General features: G+C 40.2%; 1 protein-coding gene across 1 annotated transcript; it reads left to right on the top strand.

The window, feature by feature from the left end:
- Positions 1-299: 299 nt before the first annotated feature.
- LOC116464465 (myocardin-related transcription factor B-like) lies at positions 300-15,169 on the top strand (the record flags this gene model as incomplete). The annotated part of the gene is made up of 4 exons (XM_032147727.2): positions 300-485; positions 827-964; positions 6,547-6,607; positions 9,314-15,169. Coding segments are annotated over 4 exons (921 nt in total), but the record flags the coding sequence as incomplete, so codon positions are not given.
- Positions 15,170-15,563: the final 394 nt, after the last annotated feature.

Genomic DNA, 15,563 nt, shown 5'->3' with positions numbered 1-15,563 from the left:
AGGGACCACATATGCTCGACAATAGGGGTAAGCAAACCCTGGCCTGTGGGCCAAATCTAACCCACCACCTGTTTGTATGGATAAAGTTTTATTGGCACATAGCCACACCCATTTATCCATGTACTGTCTGTGGCTGCTTTCAGGCTGCAATGGCAGAGCCAAGTGGTAACAACAGAGGCCAGGTGACCCACAAATTGTAAGCTATATACTCTGTGGCCCTTTACAGAAAAAGTTCACTGACCCCTGCCCTAAAACATGGTTTTCTTTACTTCATTAGGAAAAGCCAAAGAACAAATTAATGGAGAAATATTTATTCATTACAGGTTTTCACAAACTCAACATCATCAAATACAGTTCTTCCGTATCAGAGACATCCTGCCCCAGCTGTCCAGCAGCCCTTTATCAATAAGGCCTCCAACAGTGTTCTTCAATCCAGAAATGCCCCGCTTCCATCCCTGCAAAATGGACCTAACACACCCAACAAGGTAACCCCGTGAGGCTTTTGTGTCAGTGACAGTGCCGCAGGGGCATCAAATCATTCCAAAGCCTAGTGCTTTGGGCTTGGAGTAACTAATGTTAATGGGATAAAATTGTTGAAAATACAGTGATAACTTGTGAAGGAGGAGCTCAGCTATAATCACAGTGAAGATGATCCTTCCCACATGAGGTGGCCACCAGTGCTGTCAGCCTCACAGGTGCTTAAAAGAACCTGCTCATGAATTCCCTGATTTGGCCACTACATAGAGAACAGCAGAGCCGAGTCTAGCCAGGAAAAGAGAGGTTTATTGTCAAGAGGTAATGTGCACTCCTCCTTTATTTGACACAGCCTAGTTCACCCCCGCCACCCCAGCAGTTTGTCGTCCAGCACTCTCTATTTGGGAGCCCAGTCGCCAAGACAAAAGATCCCCCCCGCTATGAGGAGGCCATCAAGCAGACACGCAGCACACAGGCCCCCCTGCCAGAGGTAAGTGAGGGCAGGGTCACAGTGCATAAGGCTATAGTGGATATGCCCACCTTCAGTCTGGAGCAGACCTATACAGAATCCCTTGTCTGAAACTGACTTGCCTCAATAGAAATACAAACACAACCTTGTATTTTACATGGTTATTTAAAATCAAAATGTCATTTATCATGAAGACCTTAAACAGCTTTCAGCAGCAGTATAACTGCATTTACTGTTTATTCAGAAATTCAGGGTTCATCTCTTTTCTTTTGGGGTAGGGGCATCAGGCATGTTAGAGATAGATGTGATTATGACCAGGACACATATTTTATACAGGTCCCTTCTTTTCTAAAGCCACCATGTGTCAGGCCAGCATCAGAATGACACATGGTATCACTGTTACACCTGGCTGACATTCAAGGCCACCAGCACCTAAATTGACTTGGTCCTGCTTCATCTCTCTCTGGTCTCCAGCAACCTCTGCCCCCAGCAGGCCAGCCCATCCAAATGACTTTGCTCATACACTGAGCAAATGCACTTGGAGGTAACAGTTCTGAGGTTCTCCTGGTTTCACCACACATGGTGACCATGTGGCCTCTGAGCCTTCCTTCTTTGACTGATAAAACAGAAGTAGCCCCAACTATACCAGCAATGGAAGAAGTTAGGGTTCCTATTTGTAAAAGCATATGGCCTATGGTGGGTGCCCAGTCATGAGAGTACTTGTCATACCTTACCCTAAACATTCCTCCAATCTTTCTATCTCTCTAAAGCTTTCTGTCAAAGCTTAAAACTAACCTTTGAGGGAAGAACCCCAGCCTCATAGAGGGTTCAAGGAGTGGCCCTGACACCACTCCATGGGTGCTAAAGGTGGACACCAAGAGACAGTATCCAAGCGGGACTGTTTATTATCCACAGCAAACAGCAGGAGCATCAGCGCAGTTGTGCCAGTTCCCCCACTCCCGTGTTCCATGGGGTAACTTGTTGGGGCCACATGGTGGCTGTGTATGCAGTGGGTCAAGCTGCACCTAAGGAACGTGGGGCCAAGGGCTCTGTGCTTTTTCTAGCAAGCAGCAGACAAGCCAGTCCCTCACCCAGGGAGTATGCAATCATGCCTACGCTTCCTTGACCCACTTGGTTGCCTCAGTGAGCACCTACAGAAGCTGCTCAGTCCAGGTGACCTTGTCAGTTTGGCACCCTCACCAAGGACATCCAGGGATGCTCAGGGCCCGTGGGGGGCTGCCTGTTGGAGGAAGTGGAACCTACCACATGCTTCTTTGTATTCCCTGAGTACTGACGGAACGTAACTGTGAGTTGTAAGATGTCCCTTAGTTACAGACTCAGCAAAGGCCCTTGTCTGTGAGTGGGAAGTCAGATTTCAAAGACAGGTTCAAACATTTGCAGTAAGAAGTCAAACAGGTGGTGCTGGACTACACTCCTCCCTCATGGTCCATTCGGAGTGATATCTGTTCTCTTCACAGGGGAGCAGAGAGGAAGTGAATTGTCAAGAGCTTAACTGCAGTTTTTAAGAAAACAAAAAGATAGCACCCATCCTTCCTAAGTCCTGCTTATTTGATGAATCTTCCACTGTAACCTAAGACAGCCAATTGGAATCTCTGGTATTTACATGTCTCTAGGTTCCTGTTTATAGGCTGAGGTTCTGCATTGGTTTTTGGTTATTCAAATGAGTAGCCACCTGTAGGACCTGCTTATATGCCATTGAGCACCAAACTTCGTTTAAATACATTTACTCAGACTTGCAATTCCACAAGTGGCTAAGTAAGGCCCTACCAGTTCAATCTTCCCACAGATAATAGCTATTAATCTGGATCATAACAAAAAGCAACTACCTGAACACATTGAAGAGTAAATAGAAGCAGTCATTCTCTGGTGGAGAATCCACACTCGAAGGGAGTGATGTGGCATGATTTCCCTCTTTGTGCTGCTTTTACTCTGGGGTCCAGCTAAGTGGCAGGGTTACTGGTGGAAAAGCCATAGTCTTTATGGCCTGGAAATCCAGAGAACTGAATTGAGAGCAACCAGAGGGAAAAAGCCATAGAGGAGATCCCCAAATTCTGTGTGCCCACATCTCTGGCTGACCCCTAAGCCACACAGGCGTGGAATAGACACTTGGCAGCTCAGCTGAAGACAAAAGATCTGAAGTGAGATTGGAACATCTACCCAAGAAACATTTTGAAGTTTAAGTCTAACCAAGTTAATAGCTTGCTAAAACAATAGAAACCATTCATCTGAGAATAATAGCAGAATTCACAGTCGCCACAATTTAACATCCATAACATTTATCCATAACTTGCATCATACAAAGAATTGGGAAAATGTAACCTATCTCAAAAGAAAAAGGCTGAGACCAGTCCTGAGCTCATCTTGATGTTAGAATTTGCGGGCAAGGTTTTCAAAGCAACTGCTATTACAGCTGTCCTCAGTGATGAAAAGGGAAATATGCTTGTAATAAATTAAAAGGGATCCATATGGATACAGAAATTATTTTTAACAACTAAGTGGAAATTCGAGAACTAAAAAGGTACAGTATCTGAAATGAAAAAAAATACAGATGAACTTACCAGAATGGAGATGGCAGGGGAAAAAATGTCATGAACCTGAAGATAGATCATAACTTATCCAATCTGAATAACAGAGATTGGGAAGTGAACAAAGCCTCACAACCCTGTTACATAATTCAAACAAACAGTCTAGCATAGGTAGAAGAGAAGTCCCAGAAGAAGAGAGAAAGAACTGAAGAGGCAAATATTTGAAGAAACAATGGCTGACATGTTCACAAATAGCATGAAAGACAAATTTATAGCTTTGAGATGCTCGATAAACAAGCTGGATAAATCACATCACAGTCAAATTGTTGACAAAACAGAGAAAATCTTAAATGCATCAAGAGAAAAAACACATTTCACACAGGGCAAACAACTAATTGATTAATGTCAACCTTCCATGAAAAACTATGAAAACTGGAAGAGTACAACAGCACGTTTAAAAGTTTTTAGGGAGGAAGAAGTGGAAGAGATTGTCAACCCAGAATTCTATTATCAAGTTAAAATATCCCTTAAGAATGAAAGTGAAGTAAAGATATTTTCAGATAAAGAAAAATTAGTTCATCACCAAAGATAACACTGTCTTGAGGAGTATATAGCATGTGTAGACAATACTTAAAATAATTAATAAAGGATGGGGGAGGAAATGAGTGGATCTGTGTGGTTGTAGGATCTCTATGTTTTATTCAGTGTACAACATTAAGTAGCCTGTGAGAAGTTAAGGATACATATTGCATATCTATAGTAACAATTTGAAAGATTCAAGATAGCTTAAAAAAAAAAATCAATAGAAAGGCCTGTTATGGCATCTCACGCCTGTAATCTCAACACCTTGGGAGGCAAAGTGGGAGGATTGCTTGAACCTAGGAATTTAAGACCAGCCTGGGCAACATGATAAAACCCCATCACTACAAAAATGACAAAAATTAGCCAGGTGTGGTGGTGCACACCTGTAGTCCCAGCTACTTGGGAAGCTAAGGCAGGAGTATCACTTGATCCCAGGAGGTTGAGGCTGCAGTGATCCGAGGTTGTGCCACTGCTCTCCATCCTGGGTGACAAAGCGAGACCATGTCAAAAAAAAAAAAAAAGAAAAAGAAAAATTAGAATACAAAAATGTCAAATTTTTTTTTAAGGACAGGAAAGAAAAACAGGATAACAACAACAACAAAAACCCAGATGGGATGAATAGAAGACAAATATAAAATAGTAAACCCAAACTTAACCATGTCAGTAATTATAACACATATGACTAAATTCAATTAAAATGCAAAAAATTGTCAGAATGGATATAAAAGCCAGACTCAACTGTATGCAGTTTTAAGATATGTCTGCAAATTCTTTGACATTCCTCTCTGGGTTGGATTTAGTGACTCACTTCTAACAAACAGAATTGGCAGAGGTGATGGTGTGTGACTCCAGAGACTAAGTCATAAAAGGCATGCCCCTTTTTCCTTGCTCTCCCATGGATTGCTCACTCTGGAAAAGCCAGCTGTCATGCCATGTGGACATGCCAGCAGCCATCTGGAGAGGCTCACATGGAGGGGCACTGAGGCCTCCCATCAACGGCCAGCACTAACTTGCCCAGTCAAGGGCATTCCCCAGCCATACCTAGAGTTGACGGTAACCTGACCAACATCTTGGCTGCAACCTCATGAAAGACCCGAAGCCAGAACCACCCATCAAAACCATTCCTGACCCACAAAACTGTGACGTAATAATTTTAAGCCATTATGTTTTGGAATAATTTATAATATATCAATAGATAACTAATGCATGTATCTACAAGAGGCATACTTTAAATACAAAGACACATTGAAAGTAAATGGTTGGAAAAAGACCATGCAAACAGCTATCAGAAGAAATCTGCAGTAGCCAGAAGATTTGAACAGATATTTTCCCAAAGAAGATAAATGGATGGCAGATAAGCACTTGAAAAGATGCTCAACATCATTAGTCATTAGGGAAATGCAAATTAAAACCCCAGTGCAATACCGCTACACACCTAATGGAATATCTAAAATTGAAAAGACTGACCCTACAAAGTATTGGTGAGAATGGAGAACAACTAGAAATCTTATACCATATACTGAGGGTGAGAGTGTAAAATGGAACAGTCACTTTGGAAAACAGTTCGACCATTTCTTCAAAAGTTAAACCTACACCTATCCTGTGATCCGGTCATTCCACTCCTAATTACCCAAGAGAAAACAAAACACATGTTTATACAAGGACCTGTACACAAATGTTCACAACTTTTTTGTAATAGCCAAAAATTGGAAACCCAAATGTCCATCCACAAGTCAATGAATAAACAAACTGTTGTGTTTCCATATAATACAATACTACTCAGCAATAAAAAAATTAACTGTTCCTGAGGTACACACTATCAGACAGATAAATCTCAGAATAATTATGCTGGGTGAAAGAAGCTAGTCCTTCCCCTACCACCAAGAAAGTACACACAGTATGAATCCATTCATATAAAACTAATCCATAGTGAAAGCAATCAGATCCAGGGGTTGCCTAGGGATGAGGGGATGAGGAAGCTTTAGGGGCGATGGATATATTCATTATCTTGATTTTGTTGATGGTTTCATGGGTATATTTATATGTCAAAACATATCAAATTGTATACTTTACATAAGTGCACCTTATTATATGTCAGGTAAATCTCAATAAGAACTGAACAAATATGTATAGTGTGATCACCTTTATACAAATTTTTACCTAAATACAAATGAATAAAGACACTTTTAAAATAGGGTATTAGAGGCCTCTCAAAATGCAATTCAGTAATAGAAAAAAAGAGAAGCGTAGAAGTCGGTGGAGCTGGGTACTAACTAGCCTTGTTCTTGCTGTGTCAACTAACCAGCTGTACAGCTTGGGTAAATGGCTTAACTTCTCAGGTGACCTCAGTGTTTTCAAAATTATCACATGATAGATTAGAACTAAATCATCTAGAAAGTCCCTTAGGACTGCTAATTGTATAATGCTTCCAGGTTTGTATGAAAGAAACCTAATTTGTACTGTCCTTCATTGTAGATTTCCAACGCACACAGTCAGCAGATGGATGACCTCTTTGATATCCTCATTAAGAGTGGAGGTAAGTCAAAAGTCACATCAGATCCTCACAGGAAGTCATCTCTTAACCCAAGTACATGAAAGTTTTTCTTAAGCACTCATAGCTTATCTTTAGATGCTGAGAAACATGTTCTTCTCACTGAATTTACTGTTTTAAAATCTGTTAAATTTAGGCCATTAAAAGAACTTATGGCCAGGCTCGGTGACTCACGTCTGTAATCCCAGCACTTTGGGATTCTGAGCCCAGGAGTTCGAGACCAGCCTGGGAAACATAATGAGACCTCGTCTCTACAGAACACTTTAAAAATTAACAGGGTGTGGTGGCACACCCCTGGGGTCCCAGCTACCAGGAAGTTGAGGTAGGAAGATTGCTTGAGCCCAGGAGGTCAAGGCTGCAGTGAACTGTGATAGCTTAAAACAGTAATACAATGTGAGATTTATCCACAGATAGATGCCTGCTAAAAAACAAAGACCAGATAGCAAAGTAGAACCAGATTTAAATTCCATGTTGAAAAGCTTCAGAACTTGTTCCATGCATATGTCATTGTAATGGGATGAAAACATTCCAATACTACCTTAATTATGTGACATCAAACTACCTAGCATGGGCTCCAGTATCTTTATTAAAATTCAAAGTCAATGCTAAAGCATTTTCTACAATATAATATGAAATCTTAGATTTATATCATCTTTATTAAAAAGAGACATTAGCCACAAAAAGAATCAAGGATATTGTTGCCTCAGCTTACATATCTTTGAAGTATAAAAATCAGTATTTAAAAAAAATTCCTGGATAGTATTTGCATATTTAGAGTAGTCTTAAAATTACCCTGATGAAAGGAGTTTTATTTGAATTTTCAAATAGTGATCAGAAGTTCTCCATTTATAGCAGGTATTATTTGACACTGAAGTTGACGTTGACATAGAGAATTGATATTTGACTACAGATCTACATACACAAATAGTATTTTTTGCTAAGAATTATATTGGCCTTACAAAAATAATTTCAGCTGGCCAACCCCAGTGGCTTACGCCTATAATCCCAGCACTTTGGGAGCCCGAGGCAGGTGGATCACTTGAGGTCAGGAGTTCAAGACCAGCCTGGCCAACATGGTGAAACCCCCGTCTCTACTAAAAATACAAAAATTAGCAAAAATTAGCCGGGCGTGCTGGCAGGTGCCTTAAACTTGGAAATTAAAATGTGACACAAACAATCAAGCTATTTTCTAAAATGGGATTTTTTTTTTATGACAAAGTATCCAGTAAATACATTATTTCATCTTATTGTCTACTAATATCAGTAATAATGAGAACCAAGTTTTATATAGTTATAAGACTAGTTACTTGTGACACCGTGCCTCGCCCTGCCTGTAATCCCAGCACTTTGTAAGGCCACGGCAAGCGGACCACCTGAGGTCAGGAGTTCAAGACCAGCCTGGCCAACATGGTGAAACTAAAAATGCAACAATTAGCTGGGCATGGTGGAGGGCACCTGTAATCCAGCTACTCAGGAGGCTGAGAGGCAGGAGAATCACCTGAACCCAGGAAGCAGAGGCTGCAGTGAGCTGAGATCATGCCACCACACTCCAGCCAGCCTCAGCGACAGTGCAAGACTCCGTCTCAAAAAAATAAAGTAAAAATAAAAAATACTGGTTACTTAGATTACACTTAAAGCTTTCAAAACAGTTTTAGAGATGACTACTGATAATTAAAAGTAACAAACTATTCAAAAATAAATGCAGTACACACAGTTGACAATTCATTTATAGGAATCAAATTGTAAGTTCCTTCTCTCAGCCATTTGCACATAGCAATCATTGAGCTTTAAGAGGTATTGTTAATTAAATTTATTTTTCCTAGTGTATCTGCATATAAATGAAACCATTCATAGCCTCATAAAACTTAAGATACTTTATTCATATATGTAGTTTAGTGAACGCTAGTATTTATAGAAGATGGTCTGTTAATTTGCTGCTTGATCTGGCGGGGAATAACACATAATGAAGACATTTACCAAATCATCAAAATTTTATATAAGCTCGGAAAACAAGACTGAAAAGTGAAAGAAATAACCAAGTGATCCACCTCACCTTAAAAGAAAAGGATCAAAGGAACCATGTGTTAGCTTTAATTCAGAAATGAAATCAAATGTCATTGTATATTTTCAGAACTTTACACAGAAGGCACATGGCTAAATTGGGTACCCAGTCCAACTGTAATGATAAAAAGGAAAAAAGAATGTAATTACCTCTTTCATAACATTGAGGATATACTTCATGTCTCAGCACAAACTCAGGATGTACATTTCAACATTTGTATTAGGAGTATCATGCTGCTATAGATAGATTCATAGGATGATATGAGCCCTATCTTAAAACTTTAATGACAAAATAAGGACTCAAAGATAAAATAATCTAAAACCGTCGATACCTATCTAGTGAGATATAACTGCTTTTAATGCTTAGTCTTAGAAGAATTTAAAGCCTATCAGAATGTAATAAACTGGCCTTGGACAGTCCGCTGACTAAATTTTTATCTATTTGACTAAAATGATCCATCATCCTAAAGGTTGTCAAGGATTATACCTGACCAATAGCATTCTCTTCCTACTTCTAAGATGGACGTGCGTAGAAGGAATCGCATAATAATAAAATAACTGTCCTAGTAATAAAAATGTTTAAGTAGTAGTAAATCTTCAGTTACTAATTACTTCATTTATTTTACACAGAGATCTCCCTCCCCATAAAAGAAGAACCTTCTCCTATTTCCAAAATGAGACCAGTGACAGCCAGCATCACCACAATGCCAGTGAATACAGTGGTGTCCCGGCCACCACCCCAAGTCCAAATGGCACCACCTGTATCTTTAGAACCTATGGGCAGTTTATCTGCCAGCTTAGAGAACCAACTAGAAGCTTTCTTGGATGGGACTTTACCCTCAGCCAATGAAATTGCTCCACTACAAAGCAGCAGTGAAGACAGAGAGCCCTTCTCTCTGATCGAGGACCTCCAGAATGATCTGCTGAGTCACTCAGGTATGCTGGACCATTCGCACTCACCCATGGAGACTTCCGAGACCCAGTTTGCTGCAGGTACTCCCTGTCTGTCTCTCGACCTGTCAGACTCAAACTTGGACAACATGGAGTGGTTGGACATTACCATGCCCAACTCCTCTTCAGGACTCACTCCTCTCAGCACCACCGCGCCGAGCATGTTCTCTGCTGACTTTCTAGACCCACAGGACCTACCGCTACCATGGGACTAACGACACAGATTTCTTTTCTGAGAGTTGATGAGGTTTAAGAACATGAAGATTCTAAAAGGTCAGTTTTTAGAGATAGATCTATAGTTGCATTGTTGCAATCAAAATATGTTGTCACAGAAAGAATAGGTGGAAGGTCATAGCCTGGAACCCAAGTTTGAAAACATTTCATTGTGTTCAGTAGTGAATTTCTACAGTTTAACATAGCACAGGGCCTTCTGAAAATCACACTTGTCAAAGACGACTCATCTATTTCTCCAGAATTCAGTAAAGAATGAAAAGTACCTTTAGATAAAAACAAAGAAGAGTAATATATGCAGCACAGTGATGTTAGGATTCTGGTAATTAACTACATTTAAATCTCTCTGGTCACTTTAAGACCCTAAATAAAAGGCAGACAGCTCCACTCAAAAACTAAGGCTGATGCGAGGGAGGTGAGAGGTCACTGCACTTGGTACTTGCTAGAGATGGCCAGAGCCAGGCCCGAGACACAGCAGAGGTCAAAGGCAGTGGAGAGCCTTGGCCAGTTCAGTGACAGCTTCCAGCTGAAGACTTTTGGTTCTGTTCAGAAACCTGTGTCTTTTTTTGGTGGTGTAGTTTATTTTTGGAATCGTACTTTATATTTCCAAATTTAAATTTAAATGCAAGATCTTTCAACATAAACAGAAGATACCTACAAAATACTGTCAGAAGTCCAGGTATACTGATAACACTGAAAATTCTGTTAGCAACCTTCTGGGTTGGTTAGATTGATTTTAATGTATATATTAGACATTTGTATGTATGCTCTGACATTGTGATTTGTACAGCCTACGTTGGGGTAAGGAAATGGGTATCCAAGGTCCTACTTTTTTAATAGCTCGAATATTTCTAGAGTACTTGAGCCACATGTATTTCTGTATTTAAAGAATTGCTGACTAACTTTCAGGTAACCAGACCCATCTCAAAGAACTAAGAAAAAGCTTTAGCATGAAATATCTTTCTGAGCTGGTGAGTTAGAAGAATGGAAGGTAAGGGGAAGGTCTGTCATCTACCCAGGACATTCCCATGAGTATAGGTCAGACTGTGCCACGAGGTGGGCCTCCACGTCCCCGCCCTGGCCCTGTTTCTTCTGTCACTAACCCTGGTTATCATTTTACAGGCTTGTAACTGGATATTCTACCAGAGCTCTCACTATATTGTCAAGCCTAAGATTGAAAAACTGGAGGCTTTATTAGTGTTTTTATATAGAAAACAGTTATTACATATTTGTTAAGTCATTTCTTAAGAATTTTCTAAAATGCCAACTATCACAGGATTATTTCAAGCTAGTCATTGAGGTATATGACAAAATGTAAATAACAAAAAACTGAAATCTACCAAAAGAGCATGGAGGTTTTTCTTAAATAATAATATTGTGCTCTCCACCTCACCCTTGTGTAAACCCTCAGGTCAGGTTGGTTCCCCCTGGGTCACAAAATGGTAAATGTTCCATACTGACATGCCAGAGGCAGCCTGACCTGTTATTTGGAAAGAATTTGTGAATTATTTCTAGGTTTATGTTTTGCCTAAGAGCTGATCTTATTTCTGATTTGTGTGTGTGTGGTTTATAAATTTTACTTCGTGTAACAAAAGTCTGCTTTTCCAGCATGAGCACACTGGAGCCCTCTGCTCACTGGCACTTCCTGACTCAAAGGCACTAACAGTGCTCATGTGCCTTCCAGACGGTTCAAGGCAGAGGCCACTGTGCTCAGTGTAGTCTGTGATGAATAGTTTAAGTGTTCAGAAATTGGTAAACCAACGCATGGGATACAGTAACTCTCTGTTAACCAGAACACTGTCATTTGACCAAGCCCTACAAGAGTTTACCACACTAGCTGTTCTGTGAATCCTCGAGTCAGTTCCATTGAGAGGGGCCTGTCTCCAGGGCCAGGCTATTTACTTGGGAAAGTATTTTTCTTACAGTTCTTGGCCACAGTTTTTTTGCTGAGGGTTTCTGTCTGGGCCTATCAGGTCCATACTTAGACCCTGAGCATCTTCTTCATTCAGATTTGAATGGCTTATTAAATTGGCACCAAATATCAGTGGGACTGTAGGAGGTAACCGAACACTAGTACCATTGACTCTCGTTGAATAACTTTATATTTCCATAATCCTGAATTGTGTAGATAGTTTTCTAGCTCTCTGGTCCCTTTATTGCTTTTTAAAATAGGGTTTGAAACATACCACAGGAAGGTTGCTCTCCAAAAATACACAGTGCAGTGCAAAAAAATGCTATCTCATTAGCCTACTCTCCTATGAACTGCTAAAGTTCTCACTTCACATATGTGTTTAAACCTTTATAAACCAATATTTCATTTTTAAAAAGACAAGGCATCTCTAGCCCATTAACTCTGCAAGCCACTTCACTTGCACCATTCCGCTTGACCCTCCTCTCTCCTGGCTTGGGTCACCAGCCAGGCACCTGTGACACGAGTGCTGCTCTCCAGGATCTCCACTACATGTTCCAGGTTAGAGTGAGGACATGCTATGTGCTCACACTTATGTGGCATGACCAAAGATGATACTCTGTAAACAAGGCCCCTCTGACCTGACTCAGTGCGTGTGATGGTGAGTACAATGAGGAAGGGTGGATGTTACTAAAGACTGGTTGTTGTGGTTTAGGTTAGTGTCACAGCCATTACAGCAGAAGTCAAAGTCGCCAGTTGAATTTTCATTATGCACGTGTGTGGTTTAAGCAGTGGTACTGTTGTATATCATACTGCAAAGTATCATACTGCCAAGAAAATAACTCCTAGAACGGCATTATCTCACATCCCCATCTTACTTTCCTACATGTTCTCAAAACACAGTAGTGTCAGCCTTACCTTTCTGCTGTATATAGATAATCAGATCATCCTAATGGGGGTGGGATGAATTTAAAAAGTTATACCAAAATTTCTGTAAAGTCTTTGAAAGTCTAGGGGTATGTGGTCATCTTGTACATTTCAGCAAAGCATCCACAAAACCTCATAGGACAGTGTTAGTGGTTCACATTCTAGTGTTTTTCCTGAAATGTGCAATCTACTGTATAGTATTGCCACATAATTGTACATAGATGTATTCTGAATTTGTGGAATTTCTTGCTTAGATACTATTGTGTTTGTTTCATATGAATATTTTTGTAATTCTAAAAGAGATCTTATTTAAATTTCCTTTTTAAAAGCCGCATGGTTCTGTGATCCATGTAACTGACACTTTTTGGCTTTCAGTGCTGTTTAGAAACAGTGGCAAAGGCAGGGTGGTGTTGCCTGCAAGCTGCTGCCTATGGAAGGCAAAGTCATAGTAATGAGATAGCACCTCTGAACTGTGCGGTCAGCATACCCTGAGTGATGGCTCAGGGGCGCACTACCTATTTTGTCACCAGAGCTGACTCAGACTTCCTGGACCCTCAGCCCCAGATCATTCCAGGCAGCATAGCTTTCTTCAGAGTCCTTTCAGAATTCCCAGGCTGAAATCAGCCATAGCAGTTGACAAAACAGCTGTCCACACAAGTGATGGGATAGTCCCTTTACTGTCCTCAAATGGACTTGGCCTTAGAGACGTGGTAAAGCACTTTGGCAGGGTTTAAAATATTTGTGAGAAGCCCACATTTCGGTATACATCCTCACCGGCTTCTATGCACCCACCTGCCGCTAGCCTCACAGAAGTCCTGGCTGTCACTCAGGTGGGGAGCTCATGGTGCCACTGGGGACTTTTTAGAGAAATGTAAAGAGAATAGCTATTCAGTGTCTACCAGCAGAGCAACACGTGTCAATTTAACCAAATTCACAAATAACTCTCCATTTTTCAATATCTGCTACTGTAAACATGAATATTGAATACTGACAAGAGAATACCCATACAAATCGTCCCACTGCCCTAGAAGCCACAAAATTAGCCCAAAATTATCAAAGAACGTTAACTGGAAGGTCAGGTTTTTCAAGGAATATAGCTTACAAGTGCATTAGTGTGTATCTGGAGAGCATCCTAACTGCATTTCAACTCGTCTTTTAAGTGATTTCAGTCAAAACTGGAAAACAACTAAGATGTAGTAATTTTTTTTTCCTGGTTCAAACCTTCAATAACTTGCTCATTCAGCAGTCTCTCTGAGCTACATTTTTATTTGTAAAGTGACTCTGTCTGCATGGCAATAAGCAGGTGCGTGTTTTTTCCGCATTCGCCCTTTCTTGCAGTATCCAAGGAAACACATCATTACAAAGGGTTTCTACCTGAAATCTTTCATGGAAGGCCTACAATTCGAAAAGCTGCACATGTTTACAGAAGAGCTCTAACCCTCCACGCAAACACTTTGCTCTGTGATGTCACAGCTTCGTGACAATAAGATGGCAATCTCGGATCTACAAGGTGCTGTTGGGAATCAAAATATGTTATCAGAGATATCACATCTATAGTGTTTAACAGAGCTTTATGCCAACTACTAAGACAAAGCTTTAACAAAGTTTATAGAATACTGAAACTCGTAACAATTACCTCTCTACGTAAGTGATGCTGTAAGGAATCTTGCTAATTTGGTAGGAAGAGGAAGCATTTAGGAAAGGGTTTAGTATCTACCAAAAGTACTTGACCTCAAGTAACCAATAGTAATGCAAACTTGCTTTAAAGGAACCAAAGGCGTTGCCAAGTATTTGCCAAAAGGAGGCACTTTTTATTTAAAATTTGAGACTAACAAGATCTCAAAAATCAGTCCCAAAAAGGTATTATCCATCTAAGGTTATAATTTTCACAAAGATGTAGATATTTCTCTTATTGTTTTCATGTAAAATAGTATAGAGTTGTTTTGTTGGTTTAAGAATAACAGTCAGTAGTAATACAAAGTTTTTTTCTATGTAGAAATTAGTTTTCTTCTTTTCTTGCTTGCAATAGAAATGCAATGTGATAGGTGTTTCTCTTCTTATTTTCATTGTCACATTATGTCTTAGCATCTCACTTTATGAAAAAAAGGAGAAAGATACCAATCTACAGAGCCCTGCTTGTTGAAGCACTAGTTTAATAAACAAAAAATTATGGCAATCGGGGGTCCATTCATGTATTGCCTTTATGTTGTTTTTTAAAAAAAAAAACCATGATGCCTTTGTATTTGCTGTTTGCACCCCTGAAATCAATTCCATATCATGTTTGAATGCCATACATTTTGCACATGTACTGTACATAGGTAATGCATACTGTATTTTTATATGTGTGCACATTTATCATCAGATCTTTTGTACATAGTGGCAGTATTGTAGCTGATCGGGAAATGTTTGATATCTCAGCAATTTTGCATTTTTGTGTCTCAAATAAAAGACATTTTGATGTACTATGATTCTTGCTGTGCAGAGGAAAGACCACTCCCTATGGGTTGGTGGAGCCTTTGTAGACTGTGGAACGGGAGTGGATTTATTAGGAGGAGACACTATACCTTTAGCATACAACTCACAACAGAAAGCCACCAGGCAAAGCCTGTCAACTTGTCACCCTCCCCTGGATCCAAGACCATGAGATACAAAATAGAAACTCACAGGTACGAGCTGAACTTGAACATGTCAGGATTTACACCAAAGTCAGTTTCTTTCTTCCACAATGAAAGTTAGAAATATGTAGTTCTCCCTAGGGGGTTGATTTTCACACTCGCGCACACACACGCACAATGCAGACTGACTCAATAGTATCAATGCACCACCACCACAATTCCTGAAAGACCCACATAATCCTTCAAT

Source organism: Hylobates moloch, unplaced genomic scaffold (assembly GCF_009828535.3).
Source record: "Hylobates moloch isolate HMO894 unplaced genomic scaffold, HMol_V3 SCAFFOLD_761, whole genome shotgun sequence".
NCBI classification, from domain to species: Eukaryota; Metazoa; Chordata; class Mammalia; order Primates; family Hylobatidae; genus Hylobates; species Hylobates moloch.
Note: the sequence above shows the minus strand (reverse complement) of the source record. Positions and strands in the feature narration are given on the sequence as shown.